The sequence below is a fragment of the Mus musculus genome, chromosome 5 (assembly GCF_000001635.26).
Source record: "Mus musculus strain C57BL/6J chromosome 5, GRCm38.p6 C57BL/6J".
Classification (NCBI taxonomy): Eukaryota; Metazoa; Chordata; class Mammalia; order Rodentia; family Muridae; genus Mus; species Mus musculus.
In genome coordinates this window covers 127,648,335-127,670,608 of record NC_000071.6, presented here as the reverse complement: position 1 = coordinate 127,670,608, position 22,274 = coordinate 127,648,335, and the positions used below count along the sequence as shown (strand labels likewise).

Genomic DNA, 22,274 nt, shown 5'->3' with positions numbered 1-22,274 from the left:
ATAATGATGTCAGAGTCTATGTTGCCAGAGTCTACTTTCCTATGAATAACCCTTGCGTTACTACTATGTTTCATCTGGGATGTCCTTAACTCCAATTGGCCAGCCCTCAGGGCCACGTTTTCTTGAGTCCTAACCCACGGCAGCTTCTCCTTCCTCCGGCTGCCTTCTCCTTGTCCTCCCTCTGTGACCCCAAGTCCAGGAAACCTAAACCCCACCTATATCTCTTTTACCCAGCTATTGGCTGTTGTCATTTTTATTTACCAATCAGAAATAACTTGGGGGCAGGGCCACTGGTTTATATACAGACTCCAAGTCTTGGGGGCCCTCACTTTAGCATTACAATACATGGTAAAAGGCAAAATCTCAATATAGGTATGCATGTATTTAACATAGATTAGTGTATTTGTAATTGTGTGTGTGTGTGTGTGGTGTGGGGGGGTCGGCATCCACTGCCAGCAACAGACTAAACAAAGGGCTGTCTGATCACGCGTGAGGACAAGTGGAGATTGCTGTGGCTTCCTTCCCTGTCATCAGTGCCATCATTTGACATAACCCTAGCTGGCCTGTATTAGCTGTAGGGCCCAGGCTAGACTTGAATTTTTGATAACCCTTTTCCCCTTGCTTCCTGAGTGCTGAGATCATTGACATGAGCCATCATACCCTGCCTTGGCACCTCTCCTATCCCTCAACTATATGGAAAGAAGAGGCTTGAAAAACTTTAGCAGAGGGTGTTATGCTGACTGGAGTCTAGATTATAGAATAGGTATCTGATTTATGGCTGTATAAAAATAGAGAGCCAGTTGGGCAGTGGTGGGACGTGCTTTTAATCCTAGCACTCAGGAGGCGGAGGCAGGTGGATCTCTATGAGTGAGTTTGAGGCCAGCCTGGTCTACAGAGTAAGTTCTAGGACAGCTAGGGCTACACAAAGAAACCCTTTTTTTTGGGGGGGGGGGGTTGAAGATCCAGTAGCACCCTCACCTCATAGGGAAACCAAATAGGTTTTCTTAAGAATAGACAAGAAAGAGGAACGGGTTAGGATGTCAAGAGTCTCTACCACATAGAAAAACAAATGGGGGTAGGAGAATTGGGGGGAAGATGGGAGGAGAATGAAGCGTAGTAGCATACGTCTAATCCCAGCACTTAGGAAGGGCACTTAGGAAGGACCAGCCTCCACTGCATAGCAAGTTAAAGGACAAACTGGGCTACCCGTGACCTTGTTTCAAGAAAGAGGAATTCTGAGTGGAAGGAGGAAGATAGGCAGAGACAAATGTAGTAGTGTGTGTGGAGGGGGATCAGGGAGAGGGGGAGAAGGAGAGAGAGAGACAGAGAGAGAGAGAGAGAGAGAGAGAGAGAGAGAGAGAGGAAGAAGGAGGAGGAGGAGGAGGAGGAGGAAAGATAAATAAGCAATATAAATAAAGTAAAATGGTTAGTTTAATCTTGGGAAGTCTCAGCAAGGGATTGTAAAGGCTGGCCTGTAGGAATATCTGTGGGGAACTGTGTTGATGACATTAATTGATATGGGAAGACCCAGCCCACTGTAGGCAGCACCATTCCCTGAGTTTTGGGTCCTGGATCATAGGAAGAGGAGAAAGTAAGCTGAATATAAGCATACATGCATTCTTCATGTTGCTCTTGATGGTGAATATGCTTCAAGTTCTTGCCATGATAACCTGGAACTCAGTGACGGGTGTAACCTGGAACTGTGAGCTGAAATAAGTCCTTGACTTCTAAGCTGTGCTACCTGTTCAGGGTGTTTTATCACAGCAACAGGAAATGAAGGGAGTGGAAAACAGAAAGTGGAGAGGGTAACCTCATGGATCTAAGCTTTCCTCTTTCTGGGGTTCTGGGTTTGAGGGCCCATGACTTCCTTTGCTTTAGTTATGTGGGTTATAGGCAACTGTATGCAAGAATCTCAGAACACTGTCATAGCAACACTGGCCACGCACCTGGAAGAGACTAGAAACCTCACTGACCATATGAGGAACTTGGTATAAATACTCGTATGCTCATCAGAAAAACGAGCATAAAGAGCACATGGCAAGGCATTAATCTGTTAGAATATGGAATCTTGATGACACACAGCTGGTTTGCTGTTTTAAAGTGATACAACAGTGATTTGTGAGCCAAGGCTGGGAGATAGAGCAGATCAGAAACTCTGCAACATCCTGAGTGAGGGAGGGCACTGTAAAAAAAAAAAAATAGTATCAGGGGATGGAGAGGGTTGCTCAGTGGTTAGGAATGTGGCTGTTCTTCCAGAAGACCCAGCTCCTGTATGCACAAGGGTCACAGGCATGTACGCTGGTGAAACATGCACATAAAATAAAAATAAATACATATTCTTTTAAAACAGCATCAGGTAGGGGACTGGAGAGATGGCTCAGCAGTTAAGAGCACTGACTGCTCTTCCAGGAGACCTGAGTTCAAATACCAGCAACCACATGGTATCTCACAACCATCTATCATAGGATCCGATGCCCTCTTCTGGTGTGTCTGAAGAGTGACAGTGTACTCATGTATGTTAAATAAATCTTTAAAAAAAATAGCATCAGGTATTTAAGGTGACTTGTTGGAAAACCCTGTTATTAAGGTCACGGTCCACCTTTCCAAACTCAGAGCAAAATGGAAGACTTCCTTTCTCATCAGAGCTTCTCTTTCTCTGCCTAACCTTATTTGGAGAGTGTCTCTGAGCACAAATGCCTGACCTTCTCTGAAGAATGAGTTATGTGTGTGCATAACTCAGCACACACATCCCACCCTAGCTTCCTGCCCATATGTTAATTAGGTGCAAGGTTAAGACCAATCAACTAGTCTTAATTAGGGTTCTTCTGTGAAGAGACTTCTGTGAAGAGACACCATGACCAAGACAACTCTTATAAGGACAACATTTAATTGGGGCTGGCTTACAGGTTCAGAGGTTCAGTCCATTATTATCAAGGCAGGAGCATGGCAGCATCCAGGCAGGCAAGGTACAAGAGGAGCTGAGAGTTCTACATCTTCATCTGAAGACTGCTAACAGAATACTGACTTCCAGGCAGCTAGGATGAGGGTCTTAAAACCCACGGCCACAGTGACACACCTACTCCAACAGGGCCACACCTTCGAATAGTGCCACTCCCTGGACAGAGCATATACAAACCTTCACACAATCCTTTCCACCTGTACCCCTAAGAGCCCTTATACATCCTACCCCTGGAACAATAAAATAGAATGAATGCTCTCACTGAAGCTGTCTCTAGAAGTCCTTCTGTCATGCTCACAGCCAACTGAACCCTGCTCTCTACTTCTGTTCGCTCATGGGTGGGTGGCCAATGACCCCAAGGAGAAAGGAGACCTTCCGTGACTCACCAATATAGATGGTTACATGAGGTCCTGCTCTACCTAGCTTCCCTCCAATCTTAAGTGACTATAAGAACTGGAAGACTATGTATAATAGGACGTTTGTTCACCAAGAGCCTGCATCGAATCCTAATCAGTGGTTCTCAACCTGTGAGTCAAGATCCCGTTGGGGGTTGCAGATATCCTACAAGTCAGATATTTACATTATGATTCATAGCAGTAGCAAAATTACAGTTCTGAAGTAGCAATGAAATAATTTGATGGTTGAGGGTCACCACAGCACGAGAATCGTATTAAAGAGTCTCAGTATTAGGGAGGGTGAGAACCACTGTTCTATAACTTCTGCTCTCCTCATCTGAGGCTCAAGGGAGTATCAGCTTACAATCTCGGGTCACAAAAACTCCAGAAGCCCAGGTGAGCCAGAGATGGGATGATGGGCCCTCCCCCCAAAATCCAAACTCACTAGGGTTGATCAACTGTACAACTGGGAACTCACACATGATTGTTAAACTCTCGGAACAATTCTAGCGACTCCCCTTGCTTGCTTTACTGTCTTCCTCAGGTAATCAGCTACCCCAGCCACAGCCAGGGTCTCCCTGCACGCATGGATTCTGAACAGACGGAATTTCTAACTGTTGGCAGTGATATGGAACACTAGCCAAGTCAGCCCCATGTGTGTGTGGGGGGGGGGGGGGCGGGGGGGGGGAATGCCTTCAGCGGAGTACTTTAAATCTCTTGGCTGTCCTGTTACTCACTCGACTACAAGCCCAAACATCAGTCCTGAGACTAAGGAGTTTGACGGAAAGCCGTTTGGCTTTCAGGAATTATGGGTCTCAGTTACGCCTCCATCACGTCCTATAATATATTGAAACTGAAATAACCTAAAGGCAGGCAATTTAAACCCCCCCTCCCTGTCCTGAAGAATTGTATCCACATGCTGACATGAAGAAGCAATGGGGTCTTGGGGGTTCATTTATAATGCCGAGAACAGCCACTCCGCTGTCATTGGGGATTGATGAATGCGCTACTGAATTTTTTTTCTAAGAAAATGCTTGGGATTTTTCTTTGCAACAGAAACTAAGGATGACATGCGGTGTGTGGTGGAGATTTATAGTAAGGTTTTTAGAACGAAAACGGATTTGGGGTGCCCTCACATCAACTGTGGATGGGGGAGCTGATTTCAAATTTTGAATCTTGGAAGTTTATAGCAAAGCCTGTGTATCTTTGGGGGGGTGTTGAAGCACCCCCACAATTTGGACCTTGTAAAAACTACTAAATACAGGCCTGGGGAGATGGTTCAGTCAGTAAGCAAGTATGAGGGACCTGAGTTCTATCCGCAAAATCCACACAAAAATAAATAAATAGAGCCAGGCCTAAAAGTATGTACTTTTAAGCCAGGCGGTGGTGGCGCACGCCTTTAATCCCAGCACTTGGTTGGCAGAGGCAGGCGGATTTCTGAGTTCGAGGCCAGCCTGGTCTACAGAGTGAGTTCAAGGATAGCCAGGGCTACACAGAGAAACCCTGTCTCAAAAAACAACAACAACAAAAAGAGTATGTACGTTTTATCCCAGTGCTGGGGAGGAAGAGACAAGAGGATGCCTATGGGCTCAGTGGCCAGCTATCCTGGACTACTTGGTGAGCTGTATGTCTTAACAAGGTGGACAGCTCCAAAGTATGGGCTGCCTTCTGACCTCCAAACACACCCATGTGCACACACCTGAATGAACTCATAGGTAAACAACCCTAGAGAAGAGCTCCGGCTTCCCCGGGAAAACATGTTGGATTAAAATTCAGATCTTGTGACAGTAGACAGCTTTTGCCTGTTCTAGCTTTTATGACCAAAAATGTCTAGGGTGGCAATCTCATTGGGAGTTTTGATCCCCCCCCCCAAAAAAAACATATACTGTAGACCTTGTTTCTAAACAGTCTATATCTAAAAGACTTTTCACGATAAACTTTTGTCCATCCAGCATCACTGAGTTTATTTCACACAGTGAATGGAAGTTGAAGTGGTTGAGTTTCTCTGAATTCCACTACAGACCAGAAACAGCCCCACCCCCACCCCCGGCACCATCTATGGACTGTGTCCTTATGCCACCGCTCACACTTTCTTTTGTTTTGGGGTTTTTGTTTTTGTTTGTTTTGTTTTGTTTTGTTTTGTTTTTGGTTTGTTTGTTTTTTTCGAGACAGGGTTTCTCTGTGTAGCCCTGGCTGTCCTGGAACTCACTTTGTAGACCAGGCTGGCCTCGAACTCAGAAATCCACCTCTGCTCTCGAGTGGTGAGATTAAAGGCATGGGCCACCACACCTGGCTGCCAGGTGACACTCTTGAAAGTTGCACGGAGCTCAGATTAATTGTATAGTTTCACACAAACCCACCATTAGGAATGCCTCCTAAGAAAACATCTAGGAGTACTCAAAGAGTGGAGGCTACACCACTCTGTTAGTGCAGATTGCAACAATGTAGAAAGAGAAAAGCCAATTCCAGCAAGATGCTTTGAAACATCTGACAGCAGATGCGGAGGGATGCTCCCGCAAAGGGCCAAGAAGGGAGCCACGCCTTACCTGATTGCTGCAGGAAGGTGTTCCAGTTAAAGTTGGCATTTGGTATTGTTGCAATTCCTGGTGGACAGAGTAGGAAAGAAAAAAAGGAAGTTTTGGCTCTTACAAATCCATTCAACTTAGGAGTTTCCTGGGCCCTTGGGCTCAGGTTGAATGCACCTGTGGATTCCAGGGATGTAGCATCCCAATCAACCACCATCCCCACCGACCACCTTGGTTGGTACAGACCTTGAGCTCTTTAAAGAGACTCAGGAAGTCTTCTAAAACATCGGCACTTGAATTCTACTGCTCTAGGTAAAGGCTCTCCTTCACTTACAATTCCTAAAACCGACACTCAATGAATTGTGCGGTTGCGAGCCCTCGGTCATTTCCTCGGATGGATTTTTTTTTTAAGTTAAAAAAAAAAAAAAAAAAACTCAGCCCTGAGTGATGGCTGCCTCAAGTTCCAAGGAAAGCTGGACTTACAGAAAAAGGCTCTGAAGAAAGAGAGGAAGGGAGAGGAGGGTTGGACTCATAAGTTCCATCATCCACCCACCTCTAACCTTGCTTCAAGGTCATCACTTGCCCAGAAAGTGCTGCTTAGGTACCTTCTGCACAGGACCCACAGCCCTAAGACCTGCGAGGTAGGCGCTTACTGCAGTCTATGCAGACAGTGGCCGGACAAAGGGATCAAGCCAGTTCACCAGGAGCCCAGTCTCTCTGGACAAGAAACAAAACAGGGGAGGACCAGACTCTGCCTACACAGATTCGGAAACCCTTTACCAGCCCTTTGGGCACATCTGTTATGCAATAGAGACTCCTATGACTAGAGCTTGAAAAATAAGCTAGGGGGTCTCATGTAACCCAGGCTGGCCTTGAACTCACTCAGTTCTGACCTTTCTAAGTTCATCTGCAGAGTGCTGGGGTCTCAGAGGTCCAGAGGAGCCTCAGTGACATGATGAAGCCAAGAGGGGCCTGTGGGGCCGACACATTCTAGTTCTCCCTGCTTCAGCCACTAGAGAAGAGAGCTGTGTGTCACTGTCACAGGGAACTCCTGGGAGGGGTTGAAAATGCTGTGTAACAGAAGAGTCCACAGCCCCCAGATCAAGGCAAAAATTTGCCTCCATTGTTATACAAGTTCAGTCCTGTAATTCCAGCTAAGGCTAGAGATAGGAACCAAGTCCTGAAAGTTGTCCTCTAACTTCCATGTGTGTCCAGTGAGTGGTGTGCACATGAACACAAATGAGTAAAACAAACGCAATAAATCATATATGTCTTATATGGACACTTGAAATTATAGACACTACATATTATATATTAAATATATATTACAAATATATTTAAAAGTTCTTACCTTGACTCTGGACAAAGATCTTCCCAGTTGCATGTGGCTTTTAAAAAGGGAAGAGAAAGGTAGGGAGTAAATTTAATGGTCCGACCATTCTACACTTTCAGAGACCAAGATAATTAAATTACCCTTTTGGAAACATCTCTAAGTCACCCACAAATGGCTTGTTAGGAGCACAGAGTTACTTCCATTCCTAAAGGGTTTTGCCGTTAATAACAGAGCCTTTAAGAAGAACAAAGAAAGAAATCGGGCTTAATGCAGGAGAGTCCCCAGAGCCCAGGAGTGTACCTGTGGCTGAAGGAGAGGTGGTGGACAAGTGCCATTCAGGGGTGCTTTGTCCCCAAGTGGAAAAGGGTATTCCCTATCCCTCAGGCCAAAGGAGGAAGGAAAGAAGAGAAGACAAAGAGAGGATGGGGAGAGGGAAGAAAAGGGGGAGAGGGAGGTAGAAAAAAAAGGAAGAGGTGGGAGACAGACCCAAAAAGCACAAGTGGCAGCCAGTGGGAAGGACATGTTGACCTCAAGACCAAGCAGCGCCTTCAGTGTTCCCAGAATCCCACCAGAGGCAGCTGTCTCCCTCCTTCCTTTTCTGCCCCCTTCCTCCTTCTTTCCCTCCTCCTCTCTCTCTCTCTTCTTCTTTTTTCAATTTTGTCCTTCCTCCTCTTCCTTCTCTCCTTCTCCCTTCGTACCAAGATCCCAGCTTCTTATTCTTTGTGATAGTCTCTGGTAAAAGTGCACAAGAGCCTGCTAGATGGCAAAAAGCCCATTAGAGATAAGGGGCTAGTGCGCATTAAATGTCTGGACAGAAGTGGGAGCTGGAGAGGGGCAGGGAATCCTCTGTCCCATAGCAAAGGAGGGACTCAAATGCTGATGGCTGTGGTCAAAATAGAGTCCCCTGGACAGGATCAATAGGGACCAACACTGTGTATATTTTTATTTTGTGACCTAAATATTCTGATGAAGTCAGGAAGTGACACCTGAAGCCGGAGGTCATCATTCTGTCGTGTGTATACACACTCTACACACAAGCGAGCACACACACACACACACACACATACATGTATGTGGGGGCACAGCACCACATACTAACAAAGCAAGGCCCTGACACTGTAAACGGCACACACACACTAGTTCTCAAACTTATCTATCAGGTTGGGGAACAAGTCGTGGTGACAAAGCCCAGCCAGGCAGACCCTCCATGGGAAGACAGGCAACCAGCCACGGATATGAGGAGGGGCAGCTTCCACTCCAGGACAGAGCTGTTCACTTCAGTTTGGGTTTTGCCTCAGCATTGCCGTTTTAAATTTAACCCTTTGAACCCCTGGCCCACCAAAGTTTTCCCTGTCCTACTCAAGGTTGCATCCAGCTGATACAGGTGTCGCTGAGAGAATCCCATGAACTCGAAAGCCCTTTATAAGGAAGTATTTCGAAATTCACTTCTCAGCTAGGCACAGGAGCGGGTGCCTGTAATGTCATCACTTGGGAGAGTAAAGCAAGAGGATCGCCTTGAGTTTGAGGCCAGTGTGGGATACATCAAGACCCTACCTCCGAACAAAATGAGATCTCCTGTTTAAAGAAGATAATAGAGACCGGCTACAAAAGCAAACATAAAATGGGGGGTTGGAGACAGACAAGTTATCCAGTGGCCTCCTAGACCTCACCAGCACATATACGAGAGAAAATAACAAGTTCAAACGGCATGCTAGGTAAACCCTCAACATGGGTTGCCTTCTTTAGGGACTCAGTGCTTCAGAGCACGAACTTTCTCAGAACCTTCCAGTCCACACCCCCTGTGCCTAGACAGCATGCCTCCATCGATCTTGTGTCATGCCTCAAATCCAGCTTTTGCCAGCTCTCCAGACCTCTCATCTTCAGGTTCAAAGCCTCCCATGCTGGATTCCATACTTAGGACCACATCCCCATCTCAAGCTCTCTGTTTGTTGGTTTTGTTTTGTTTGTTTAAAAGGGGGCTTCCGCCGTGCGTGGTGGCGCATGCCTTTAGTCCCAACACTTGGGAGGCAGAGGCAAGCGAATTTCTGAGTTCGATCAAGACCAGCCTGGTCTACAGAGTGAGTTCCAGGACAGCCAGGGCTGCACAGAGAAGCCCTGTCTTGAAAAAAAAAAAAAAAAAAAAAAAGGTGGGGGGTGGGGGGGCTTCCAGTAGCTGGGGCTGGCCTCAAACAAGCTAGGTAGCTAAGGATGACCTTGTGTAAGGGGCGTCTCCACTTCTGACTACTTGCATTACAGAGGAGCACCACACCAAAGTTTTGTGGGGCTAGAGGATGGAACTACATCCTACATGCTTAGGGGCCCGTGGCCTACTGAACTACACCCAGCCCAGTTAGAAAAGCCTCCCATTCGTACCCAGGTATGTTTTCACAGTGAAGCCTTGCCTGGTTTTACCATGTTACTTTCTCTCCTTGCTTGGTAAGAGATTTCTATGAAAAAAGAACAGGAGGGCAAAGGACCTCTTTTAGAAGTGCCAATTTGTGTGTAATCTGCATTGATACAATGTATGTGTAATCTGCATTGATACACTGTGTGAGCCTCGTGTGCACGGGTGGTGATTTCCTCTGCGCAATTTGTAACCATTATATAAATTCTTTTCAAAAAGCTACAATTGGAAGTCTTTTTTTTTTTTTTTTTTTTTTTTTGTAATTTCAAATCAAAGTCATTATTTTTTGCTGCCCCGGTTGAGCCTTAGAGTCTACATCTATTACAAGAACTCTTAATGGAGTTTCCACTGGCAGAAAGTTAATTCCAGAAGATTAGCCTTTTATATTAACCTGAGAATGAGAGGTCTTTTTGTAACTGTGATCTGAGCCTTCTTTTCTTTTGTCTTTGTCCTTATCTTGTGCTGCTCCCAGATCAGAGCCAACGGCAATACTATTGAGCCACGCCCCAACCCTTCATCCAAGGGCTGTACCACCTCCAAAGCCTCTAAACGAAGCCCTAGCCCCTCCCTGGTTAATTCTAAGCAGGTGCTCTACAGCCCAGCCCATTCTTAACCTAGCCGTGCCCCCTCCCACCCCTTTTAGTAATATTCTATCAAATGGGTCTCTTACAAAGCCGTGCTTATTTTAGAGCATGTACCTTACAGGATGCTGGCTTTTCCCATCAAATAATTAGTCAAATTACCTAATAAGTTCTCAGGAGCCTTAAAATGGAGTCTTAATACTCTCCCCCTTCCTCTTAAAATATCACACACACACACACACACACACACACACACACACACACACACACACACAGCTGCTTTAGTTCTCAGCCTTTTAGTTTTTCATTAAATCCCAGAGAAACAGCCACGAGAGACGAATGAATAGAGAAATTCACAAGTCTCCAGGTACGGCCATTTCCTCCAGTGACAGAGTTCAGTTGCCAGCTTAATTAATTTCGCGTAGAAAGGGGGAACTGAAAGGGACATCTTGACTTTCTCCACTTGTATTAGAAAAGTGTGTTTCTAAGGAGAATAGAAGCTAGGCTGCTATGGGATTAGCATATCACCACACCCAACTTAATTACCCTTCTAAATGAAGATGGAGAAAAAAAATGCACTTTTAAGTTTTGAACTGGATTCTTTGCTTAAAAGTACATTGACATACATGATATCTATATATGCACATATTCTCTCCTTTAAAAAAATGTCTCGAGCCGGGCTTGGTAGCACACGCCTTTAATCCCAGCACTCAGGAGGCAGAGGCAGGCAGATTTCTGAGTTCCAGGACAGCCTGGTCTACAAAGTGAGTTAGTTCCAGGACAGCCAGGGCTACACAGAGAAACCCAAAAACCAAACAAACAAAAAAGTCTCAGGGGTTGGGGGAGGAAGGGAGGGAGAGAGAATGTGCATGCAGTACCCACAGAGGCCAGTAGAGGACATAGGATTTCCTGGGACTGGAGGTATAGATGATTGTAAGCTGCCATATGGATAATTGGGAATCGAACTTGGGTCCTCTGCAAGAGCAGCTAGTGCTCTTAACCATGGGGCCATCTCTGCAGCCTCCACATTCTCTCTTTTGAAGTCACAAAGTGCCAGGCACGGTGGCGGCTTCAAAACCTTTAATCCCAGCACTCAGGAGGCAGAGGCGGGCCCACCTCTTTGAGTTCAAGGTCAGCCTGGTGTACATAGTGAGTTCCAGGTCAGCCAGGACTACATAGTGAGACCCTGGCTCAAAAAGAAGAAAAGAAGGAGGAGGAGGGAGCGGGGAGGAGGAGGGAGAGAAGGGGAGGAGGAGGAGGGGAGGGAGGAGGAAGAGGTGAGGGAGGAGGAGGAGGAGAAAGAGGAAAGAAAGCCCCAGGGACGTGGAAGCACCCGTAATCTTATCTTTCAAACTAGGATTACTGATATCTGGTCTCGCTTTGGACTAATTAGGTACAATTACCCAAAGTACAGCCTGAGTTAAGTCTGCACATAAAGTTCAAAACCAAAGCTGGCTTTTCCTCCAGCAAGATTAAGACTACATTGCTCAAAACACATCATCTGCTGTTCACGGTACATGAATCAAAGTCTCTCCTCCAAAATCTACCTAAAAGAATTCCATAAGTACAGCTGAGTAAGCTACCTTTATATTATTTATACATATTTGTATTTGAAAAGAAATCGAATCAAATAAAAACATTGGGCTGAACTTTATTGAAAAATCCACCCACAACCCTGGACAAAAAATGCGTATTAAAAACAGCTTCACTTTCAAATATAATAACTATCCCCCAGCCATGGAAACAAGATAATCTCATCTTTTATTAGGTTTTTGTCAGTATCTCCTGTATTCTCATCTGGGAGGGGCCAAGCCATCTTAGCTACTTCACGAGTAGTGTGTTTCTTCCTTAATGTTTACTATGTTAAAAAATGAAATGTTTTTAATTATATGTACATGTGTGTGGGTGGCTGTGTAAGTGCACATGAGTGCAGATACCCATGGAGGCCAGAAGAGGGCGCCAGATGTCCTATATCTGGACTTGCAGGCAGTTGTGAGCTACTTGATGCTGGTGCTGGGACCTGAACTCAGGTCCTCTGCTCTTAATAGCCAAGACATCTTTGCAGCCCTCAGTTTTTAATTAAAAAAAAAAAAAGTTGTTTTAGATTTCTTTATTTTGTGTGTGTTTATGTTTTGCCTGTACATATGTGTACCACGTGCACACTTGCAGCCTGCAGATGTCATAAGAGGGCATGAAATCCCCTGGAAGTGGAGTTAAAGATGGTTGTGAGCTGCCACGAGGGTGCTGGGAACCAAACCTGCAATTTTTGGAAGTGGAGTCAGTGCTTTTACAGATGAGCTGTCTCTCCAGTCCCTCAACGTTTGTTTGTTTGTTTGTTTGTTTGTTTGTTTGTTTGTTTGTTTCAAATGCCTGGTGACTATTCCAGGAAGAGGACTGTCTGCGCGCAGATCTGGCTGACCCAGGGTAGTGTGAGGACCTGAGTGCCATGGCGCTGCCTACCTCACTCTCAGAAGATTGCCCCCGGCCACTGAAGCTTTACGATTCAGAATTGGATTTCATTGCTGATGGCCAATAAGTTATTTGAAGCACTAGTCATTGGTTTTGTTTTGTATTATTGTCATATGTATATGTTTGTTTGGGGTGTGTGTGCATATACTGTGGGCCATGTGTATGTATTTGTTTGGTGTGTGTGCATATACTGTGGGCCATGTATATGTATTTGTTTGGGGTGTGTGCACATGCTGTGGGCCATGTGTGGAGGTGGAAGACAACTGGAGGTAGTCGGTTCTCTCCTTGCCCTATGTCGGATCTAGGAATCGAACTCAGGTCTTCAAGCTTAGAGGACAACATCAATAACCCACTGAGAGATGCATCGTCCCAGCCTCCACTGGGGTTAAATAAAAGCCAAAAGCCTGATAAATAGCGGAACAGGCAACATGTCTGCCACTTTCCACAAAAAAAAAAAAAAAAAAAAAAAAAAATTAAAAGGGAGTGGCAGCCAGGTTGTGGTAACAAATGCCTTTAATCCCAACATTTGAGTGACAGAGACAGGCAGATCTCTGTGTTCAAACTCCAGGACATCGAGAACTACACAGAGAACCTATCTTGAAAAGAAGGGGGTGGGGGGGCCGGGCAGGGCGGCTGGACTTCACCCACAAGATTTAAAAAAAAAAAGTTTGTTTTTGCACTGAACTTTTTCAGGTATCTACGCTGGGGAAATGCAATACACCACTATGCCATACCAGCAGGTCTAACTGACTTCTTTCCTGTCCCCAAGCCCCACTGAAGAAAGGACAATGGAGGAATACATACCCACTGCACCTGAGCTGTGTCCTTCATTGCCTCGGTGAAAGCCACAGCAAACCTGGTCCATGGATAGAGATAACAGTCAATTGGGCTGGAATGCAATTAACCAACTGAGACCCAGCTCTTCCCACAGCCCATGAGAGGTGGAGAGGACCCAGCTCTAAGTTCCATCCATTGTGTTGTCATGACTCCCGGTCACTGCCCATTAGACCCCCATCTTCACCCACACCAGAAAAAGTTGTACATGGGAAATAAACTCAACAATGCTCAAACTCTCTTTATTTCTCTTGTTCCTTTTGAATCATGCAGTGGAGGCTGGTGAGATGACTCAGCTGTTCAGAGCACTGACTGCTCCTCCGAAGGTCCTGAGTTCAACTCCCAGCAACCACATGGTGGCTCACAACCATCTGTAATGAGATCTGACGCCCTCTTGTGGAGTGTCTGAAGACAGCTACAGTGTACTTACATATAATAAATAAATAAATCTTTAAAAAAAATTGAATCATGCAGGGGAAGCAGAAATTAAAACTCAAAGGCCAGGCTGGGGAGATGGCTCAATAGTTAAAGAACATTTACCTTTCTTCCAGAGGACTGGGATTCAGTTCCCAGCACCCACGTGGGGTGGCTCACAAGTACCTGTCACTCTAACTCTGGGGGATCTGATATCATCTTTGACCCTTGTACGCATGTGGCATGCACACTAACATACATTTACTGGTTTTTGGTTTTTGTTTTTTGTTTTTGTTTTTGTTTTTGCTTGTTTCTTCTTTGGGGGTTTTGTTTAATTGTTTGGTTTTTGTTTGTTGAGACAGGTTCTCTGTGTATCCTTGGCTGTCCTGGACTTCACTTTGTAGACCAGGCCCTTGAACTCAGAGATCTACCTGCTTCTGCCTCCCAAGTGCTGGAATTGAAGGCGTACGCCGCCACCACCCAGCTGCACTTACATTTTTAGGAAATAAAAAGCCAGAAAACAAAATTCAGTAGGTGCCATAGTTAATCCCTAATGCAAAGAACACTCCAGGGCAAGAGGTATAGGATACAGGAGCTTGACGTGAAAAATCTGTGTGTGTGTTACAGGATCTGCCCTGGATAATGAAAATATATACCTATTAAAACCATGTGGTATGGGGCTGGAGAGATGGCTCAGCGGTTAAGAGCACTGACTGTTCTTCCAAAGGTCCTGAGTTCAATTCCCAGCAACCACATGGTGGCTCACAACCATCTGTCATGGGATCTGATGCACTCTTTTGGTGTGTCTGAAGACAGCAACAGCATAGTCATAAAAATAAATAAATAAATAAATCTTTTTTTTTTTAAAGCATGTGGTACACAGACAGACACTCAGGCATATACATGACATAAATTAAAAGAGAAATAGCAGAGTCAGCAAGTCCTAAGGGGCTCCGGTGCTAAGAAAATGGCAAGCCTCTATCTAAGATCATGTTTGTCGGTCAAGCAGAGACGGCTCAGCAGGAAGAGACTTTCTGCCGAGCACCACCACCTAAGCTTGATCTCCTAGAATTCACATGGTGGAAGGACAGAACCAGCTCTCTCCTCGAGAGCTGTGGTAGCATGCTCACACATGCCTACTGAATTAATAAAGGTATTTTAAGAAGATTGCCTTTGGGGGCTGGCGAGATGGCTCAGCGGTTAAGAGCACTGACTGTTCTTCCAAAGGTCCTGAGTTCAATTCCCAGCAACCACATGGTGGCTCACAACCATCTGTCATGGGATCTGATGCACTCTTTTGGTGTGTCTGAAGACAGCAACAGCATAGTCATAAAAATAAATAAATAAATAAATCTTTTTTTTTTTTTAAAGCATGTGGTACACAGACAGACACTCAGGCATATACATGACATAAATTAAAAGAGAAATAGCAGAGTCAGCAAGTCCTAAGGGGCTCCGGTGCTAAGAAAATGGCAAGCCTCTATCTAAGATCATGTTTGTCGGTCAAGCAGAGACGGCTCAGCAGGAAGAGACTTTCTGCCGAGCACCACCACCTAAGCTTGATCTCCTAGAATTCACATGGTGGAAGGACAGAACCAGCTCTCTCCTCGAGAGCTGTGGTAGCATGCTCACACATGCCTACTGAATTAATAAAGGTATTTTAAGAAGATTGCCTTTGGGGGCTGGCGAGATGGCTCAGTGGTTAAGAGTGCCGACTGCTCTTCCAAAGGTCCCGAGTTCAAATCCCAGCAACCACATGGTGGCTCACAACCATCCTTAACGAAATCTGATGCCCTCTTATGGAGTATCTAAGGACAGCTACAATGTACTTACATATAATAAATAAATAAATCTTATATAAAAAAAAAGAAGATTGCCTTTGCCACAAAAGGAGCGTATCGGGTACATTTTAATAGAACGGTAGGTATACAACATCTCTGGCACAGGAACCATATAAAGTTGTTCTTTTTTAAAAATCAAGCCAGTTGGGAAATGGTATAAGCAAAGTCCACAGTTCTGTGATCATGGCACCTGACAGATCTGTAGCTTTTCAGATTAGCCATACATACATACATACATACATACATACATACATACATACATACAATTACACACGTGTAATTCTGTGACAATCACAGAATTGGATCTCCACTTCAATCTCTGTAAATATCATGGCTGATTTCAGTCACCATCTTGACAGGAGCCAGAATCATCTAAGAAGCAAATCTCTGGACATCTCTAAGACAAATCTGGGGGGACGCAGGGGGAGTTTCTAGATCAGTAGAACGGAGTTGGGAAAGCCCACCCTATGAGTAGCACCATGCTAAGGACTGGAACTGTGGGCTGAGTAATGGGGGAATGAGCTGAGCACTAGCATCTGTCTCTCTGCTCCCTGACTTGGGGATGCTACATAACCAGCTGCCTCCCCGTGATGGACTGTGATGGACTGTACCTTCAAAGTTCAAGCCACAATATAGTCCATTGTTGTTGTTGCTGCTGCTGCTGTTGTTGTTATTGTGGCTGTTGTTTTAAGACTGGGTTTCTCTGTGTAGCCCTGGCTGCCTAAAACTCACTATGTAGACCAGGCTGGCATTGAGCTTAAGAGATGCTCGCAAGGTGCTGGGATGAAAGGTAAGCACCCCTGGATTCATCCTTCCTTTCTTCCATCCTTCCTTCCTTCCTTCCTTCCTTCCTTCCTTCCTTCCTTCCTTCCTTCCTTCCTTCCTCCCTCCCTCCCTCCCTCCCTCCCTCCCTTCCTTCCTTCCTTCCTTCCTTCCTTCCTTAAGTTGCTTTTGTCGAGCATTTTGTCACAGCAGTGAGAAAGGTGACTGACAGATACTGTCATGACCCACTTTGTGTCAACTTGACACAAGCTAGAAGTCATCATAGAGGAGGAGTCTCCGTTGAAAAAATGCCTCCATGAGATCCGATGTAGACGGGCATGTAGGGCATTTTCTTAGTTAGTGACTGATGGGGGAGGGTCTAGCTCATTAAGGATGGGTCATTCCTCAGCTGGTGGTCCTGTGTTCTGTAAGAAAGCAAGTCAAGGGGAGCAAGCCAGTAAGCAGCATCCCTCCATGGCCTCTGCATCAGCTCTTACCCTCTGTGAGTTCCAACCTGACTTCTTTTGATGATGAACTGTGATGTGGAAGGCATAAGCCACACAAACCCTTTCCTCCCCTGACTTGCTTTTGGTCATGGTATTTACCATCACAGCAATAACAACCTTAACTAAAACAAATCGGATATGAATGGCACTGAGTAACAACCATTCAAGGTAGAGAATGCACGGCTGAGACTTGCAATACACACGGACACCTCCCCAAAGCGCAAAGATTAAGACTGTGTTAGACATGAAGAGAAGGGAAAAAGTGAAGGAGAGGCTGGGATCAGACTCCAACACACCCAAGCACTCAACACAGCACAAAGTCAGCGAAGGGGTTAAATACATGGGAAAGGACTGCGCCCTCCAAGACAAAGATGGTGGCTAAGCTGGAGAGATAGTTTAGTGGTTCAGAGCACTGACTGCTCTTCCAGAGGACCTGGGTTCAATTCCCAGCACCCACATGGCTCAAAACCATCTGTAACTCCAGCTCCATTTGATATGATGCCCTCTTCTTGCCTCCAAGAACATTGCACACACATGGTACACAGACACACACGCAGGAGAACGCCCATACATGGGAAATAAAAATAAAGAGATGGTGCTTTTAAAATAAAGAATAACAAGGGATATTATCTTTTAAAAATGGACCTGGAAACAAAATGATCCCAATTTTCAGATACATATTATTTAATTTTGATTCTTATAATTACTAAGGACTTATTAGATCATAAGTCTTAGAAGCTGAAAATCTAATCCAAAATTAAGATGTAATTCTATAACTGTACAGGATAAAAGTTTGAAAATCCTGAAAAAAAAATTCACACAGCCCCCTATAGGAAAAAAATAACACCAATTTAAAGGTGTTTGATTAAAAATGGGCTGGAGAAATGGCTCAGTGGTAAGAGCGTTGACTGCTCTTCTGAAGGTCCTGAGTTCAAATCCCAGCAACCACATGATGGCTCACAACCATCTGTAATGAGATCTGATGCCCTCTTCTGGTGTGTCTGAAGACAGCTACAGTGTACTTACATATAATAAATAAAGTTTAAAAAAAATGAAATGCACATTATAAAACCAGACAAACTCAATAACCTCATTTATGGAAACATGAGCCGCACAACGTCAGACAAGGAATTCATGATTCATGCGTCTCTCTTGCCTACTGGTCTCAATCAATAACCCTCCCCCAAATAAAAAAAAATCAATATTTGCTTTAAGAACGATGCAATAAACAGCCCTAATGATAATACTGTAAGATGGATTTGTCCGATAATGTTTTCAGTAAACGGAATTACTTTTCTTCCATAGGACAGTGTAGCACGGACCATGTAAATGAAAGGGCAATATGTCTTCAGGATGTGCAAACAGTAGTAAGGCATTTGTACTAATAGGCCACCTTTTAAAAAGATGATGTGTGTGTGTGTGTGTGTGTGTGTGTATGTGTGTTTGCGAGATGTGAGTGCAGTGCTTATGGAGGCCAGAAGAGGGCGCATTCCCTCTAGCGCTGGAGTTGTAGTTCACTTATACCAGGAGCTACTTTTGATGTGGCTACAGGGAAGGGAACTCTGGTCCTCTGCAGAAACAGTAAGTGATCTTTTCATTGTCATGGTATTTGTTTTTGTTTTTTAAAGATATATTCATTTTGATTTTTTGGTATGAGTGTTTTTCCTGTGTGTGTGTGTGCACGCGTGCACACGTGTACCACACACACAAAGTGCCCATGCAGTTCAAAAAGGGCTGGCTACAGCTAGTGTCTGGAACAGGGCTTCCCACACTATGCTCACAGAACTAATGGATGTATCATCATAGAGAAGCACCAAACACAGCCAACAGAGCGATGCTCTTGGAGGCTCTCTAGTCCTGGATGGCTGGGAGTAATGTATAAACAGAGGACTAAGCCAGGGTACCGAAGCCTCTCTGGTGACTGTCTCTCAAATGGTTTATGGAACTCACAAAGGAACACAGACAGGAGCCATCCTGAATAGTGAATAGCCATACAGAAGAATAGTTACAATGATGGCCCTTGGGCCTGCATTGCTCTTAAATTAGCTACTCTAGTCGGGCAGTGGTGGTGCATGCCTTTAATCCCAGCACTTGAGAGGCAGAGGCAGGCGGATTTCTGAGTTCGAGGCCAGGCTGGTCTACAGAGTGAGTTTCAGGACAGCCAGGGCTACACAGAGAAGCCCTATCTCAAAAAACAAAAAAACAAAAAAAAATTAGCTACTCTACCCTGCACTGTGGTACATTTCTACAGTCCCAGTGCTCAGAAGGTGGAGGCAGCAGCAGACTTCAGGGTCATCCTCAGCTATCCATGATGGTCAAGGCTAGCGTAGGCTTCAAAAGACCCTATTCCAGCAAACACACACACACACACACACACACACACACCCCGAAAGCACGTGCTAGGGCTCTCTTCCTACCACACAAAGCCTTCCAGAATGCTCCTGTGTTAACAAAGGTAGGCCAGGTACATTATAACCCTGTTTGGTTCTGATGAGAATTTGTAACAAAACAAAACTACATTGAGGGCCAGTTTTGTTTTGTAGGGTGGTGGTGGTGGTTGTTATTGCTGCTGTTGTTTTGAGACAGGGTCTCTCTCTCTCTCTATAGCACTGGCTCTCCAGGAACTTGGTATGTAGATCAGGCTGGCCTTAAGTCTCAGATATCCACCTACCTGTCTCCCAAGTTTTGGAATTAAAGGCATGCACCACCGTGCCTGGCAAGGGCCTTATTAGTGATGATGTGAATTGGTTTCCCTGGCAAGATGAAAATCTTCCCACTGGGAGAGCCATGGCCTTACCTGGCTTCCTCCAGAACTTTCCCCATGACTTCCTTTTTTTCTTTGTGATTGGCATCTTCATTTAAGTCAGTTCCACCAAAGATGACCCCGAAAGGAATGCTGTGACCTGCAGAATGACAAGTGGGGCAGACTGGGCATCAGGAGGCGCACCCTGGCCTCAGCCGTGATACAAAAGCCCGGGTTCCCATACACTGGGCTGCGGGGCTTGTCTGTTTGCAAAGAGCTCTGTAGCCCAGGCTGTCCTCAGACTCTCAATTCTCCTGCCTCAGCATAGTTGGGCTGCAATTACAGGTGTGCACTACCACTGCTAGATGTGGGGGGCAGGGGAAGGAGGGAAGGAGAAGGAGAGAGACAGAGAGGGAGGGAGGAAGAGAGGTGTGTGTGTGTGTGTGTGTGTGTGTGTGATAGATGTATGTGCGTGTGAGAGACGTGTGTGAGTATGCGTGTTTGTGCATGTGCCTATATGTGGGGGGGGGGGGAGAAGAGGGAGAGAGGTAGGGAGACAGAAAGGGAGGGAAGAAGAGAGAAGTATAAGTGTGAGAGACATGTGTGTGTGAGAGAGTAGGAGTGTGTGTGTGTGTGTGTGTGTGTGTGTGTGTGAGATAAGAGGGAGGGATGCATTTGCCACAGTGCTGGTGTGGCGGTCATAGGACAACTTTGTGACGTCAGTTGTCTCTCTCCACCTCTGTGTGTCCAGGGAATTTGGATGGCCAGGCTTGTGGAGAAATTGCCGTCACCCAGTGGGTCATTTCATTGGCCCAATCTTGTTTTTGAGGCAGAGGGGCCTTGAGCTTGTTATTACCCGGAGGGTGACCTTGAACTCGTAATTCTCAGGCTTTCCGGTAGGATAGCCCAAGGGGCTGAGATTTCCCCCAAGCACTGCCACACCCAGTTTCTATCTCTCTGGAAATTGAAGGCAAGGCTTGGCTAGCAGAGTTACAGCCCCAGGCCCTAGGTGGGAAGCATTCAGTTTCGTCCTGGGGGGAGAGCAGGTATCACTATTAAAAACCAGTAAGGAGGGCCGTTGAGATGGCTTAGCGAATAAAGGAAATTGCCACCAAGCCTGATGACCTAAGTCCCATCTCTGGGACCCTCACAGTGGAAGGAGAGAATCATTTCCTTGCGAGTTGTCTTCTGACTTCCACAAAGATCTCTCCCCATCATCACCACCACCACCACCACCATCACCACCACCACCACCACCACTCCATACACACAAATAAAATATGTACAAAGAAAAACTCACACTAAGATTAATCACGTCAAGTTCCGCCTGCAATAGTTTAGACTATTTTTCATTTTTCAAATTAACTTGCTTTCAATTTTAAGCACACACACATACACACACACACACACACACACACACACACACACACACACACACACATGATCACCACCATCTATCAGAGACAAGCTCACCAATCCTGGGGTGTGATCAAAGAGCTCATCAAATGAAACAGAGAAGGCTGGGGAAAGGAGAGGGTCCTGCTTATCACCCTCTAACCTGCAGGGGGCAGCACTGTGTAGCCCAGGCTGTTAGACATTGGCACCTGGAGGTCACCAGGCATGGGCCCTCCCTCATGATCACCAGCTTTTCTTTCCTTTTTTTTTTCCTTTGAACAAAATAAACATTTTTATTTTACCTTTTCCCCTTTTCATATTTATTTATTTATTTATTTTATTAGCTATTTTCTTTATATACATTTCAAATGCTATCCCGAAAGTTCCCTATACCCTCCCCCTTCCCTGCTCCCCTACCCACCCACTCCCGCTTCTTGGCCCTGGTGTTCCCCTGTACTGGGGCATATAAAGTTTGCAATACCAAGGGGCCTCTCTTCCCAGTGATGGCCGACTAGGCCATCTTCTGTTACATATGCAGCTAGAGACACGAGCTCTGGGGGTACTGGTTAGTTCATTTTGTTGTTCCACCTATAGGGTTGCAGACCCCTTCAGCTCCTTGGGTGCTTTCTCTAACTTCTCCATTGGGGGCCCTGTGTTCCATCCAATAGATGACTGTGAGCATCTACTTCTGTATTTGCCAGGCACTGACATAGCCTCATACGAGACAGCTATACCAGGGTCCCTTCATCAAAATCTTGCTGGCATATGCAATATTGTCTGGGTTTGGTGGCTGATTATGGGATGGATCCCCGATGGATCACCAGCTTCTAAAGCCAGTCTTGTTCTGTAGACTCAGAGATCCGCCTGCCTCTGCCTCCAGACTGCCCCATGGTGTTCAGCCTTAAAGTATCTTTGAATTCAGTTCTGCACACGGGTATGGTGGCACAAGTCTTTAATCCCAGCATTCTCCATGTCCCAGGCCAGCCTGATCTACATAGCAAATGAGTTCTAGGTTAGCCAAGGCTCTGTAGTGAGATTTGGTCTCAAAAACAAAAACAATTTATCACACGCCAAGTCTGAGGGGAAAAAAACAAAACAAAACGTGGAAATAAG

General features: G+C 45.5%; 1 protein-coding gene across 7 annotated transcripts in view; it reads right to left on the bottom strand.

Moving 5' to 3' along the window:
• Glt1d1 (glycosyltransferase 1 domain containing 1) overlaps positions 1-22,274 on the bottom strand; it is a 77,305-nt gene that overhangs the window by 38,766 nt on the left and 16,265 nt on the right. For 6 of the 7 annotated variants that reach the window (XR_377057.2, XM_006504309.4, XM_011240843.2 and 3 more), the window contains 4 exons: positions 19,821-19,926; positions 13,471-13,522; positions 7,231-7,267; positions 5,901-5,957 (listed from right to left, as the gene is read on the bottom strand). Coding sequence is in view for 6 of the 7 variants with exons in the window: in XM_006504309.4 (XP_006504372.1) it covers positions 5,901-5,957; positions 7,231-7,267; positions 13,471-13,522; positions 19,821-19,926 (252 nt within the window). In the remaining variant the exon portion in view is untranslated. The remainder of the gene's footprint in view (positions 1-5,900; positions 5,958-7,230; positions 7,268-13,470; positions 13,523-19,820; positions 19,927-22,274) is intronic. The other variant, XM_030254573.1, reaches the window with a different exon arrangement.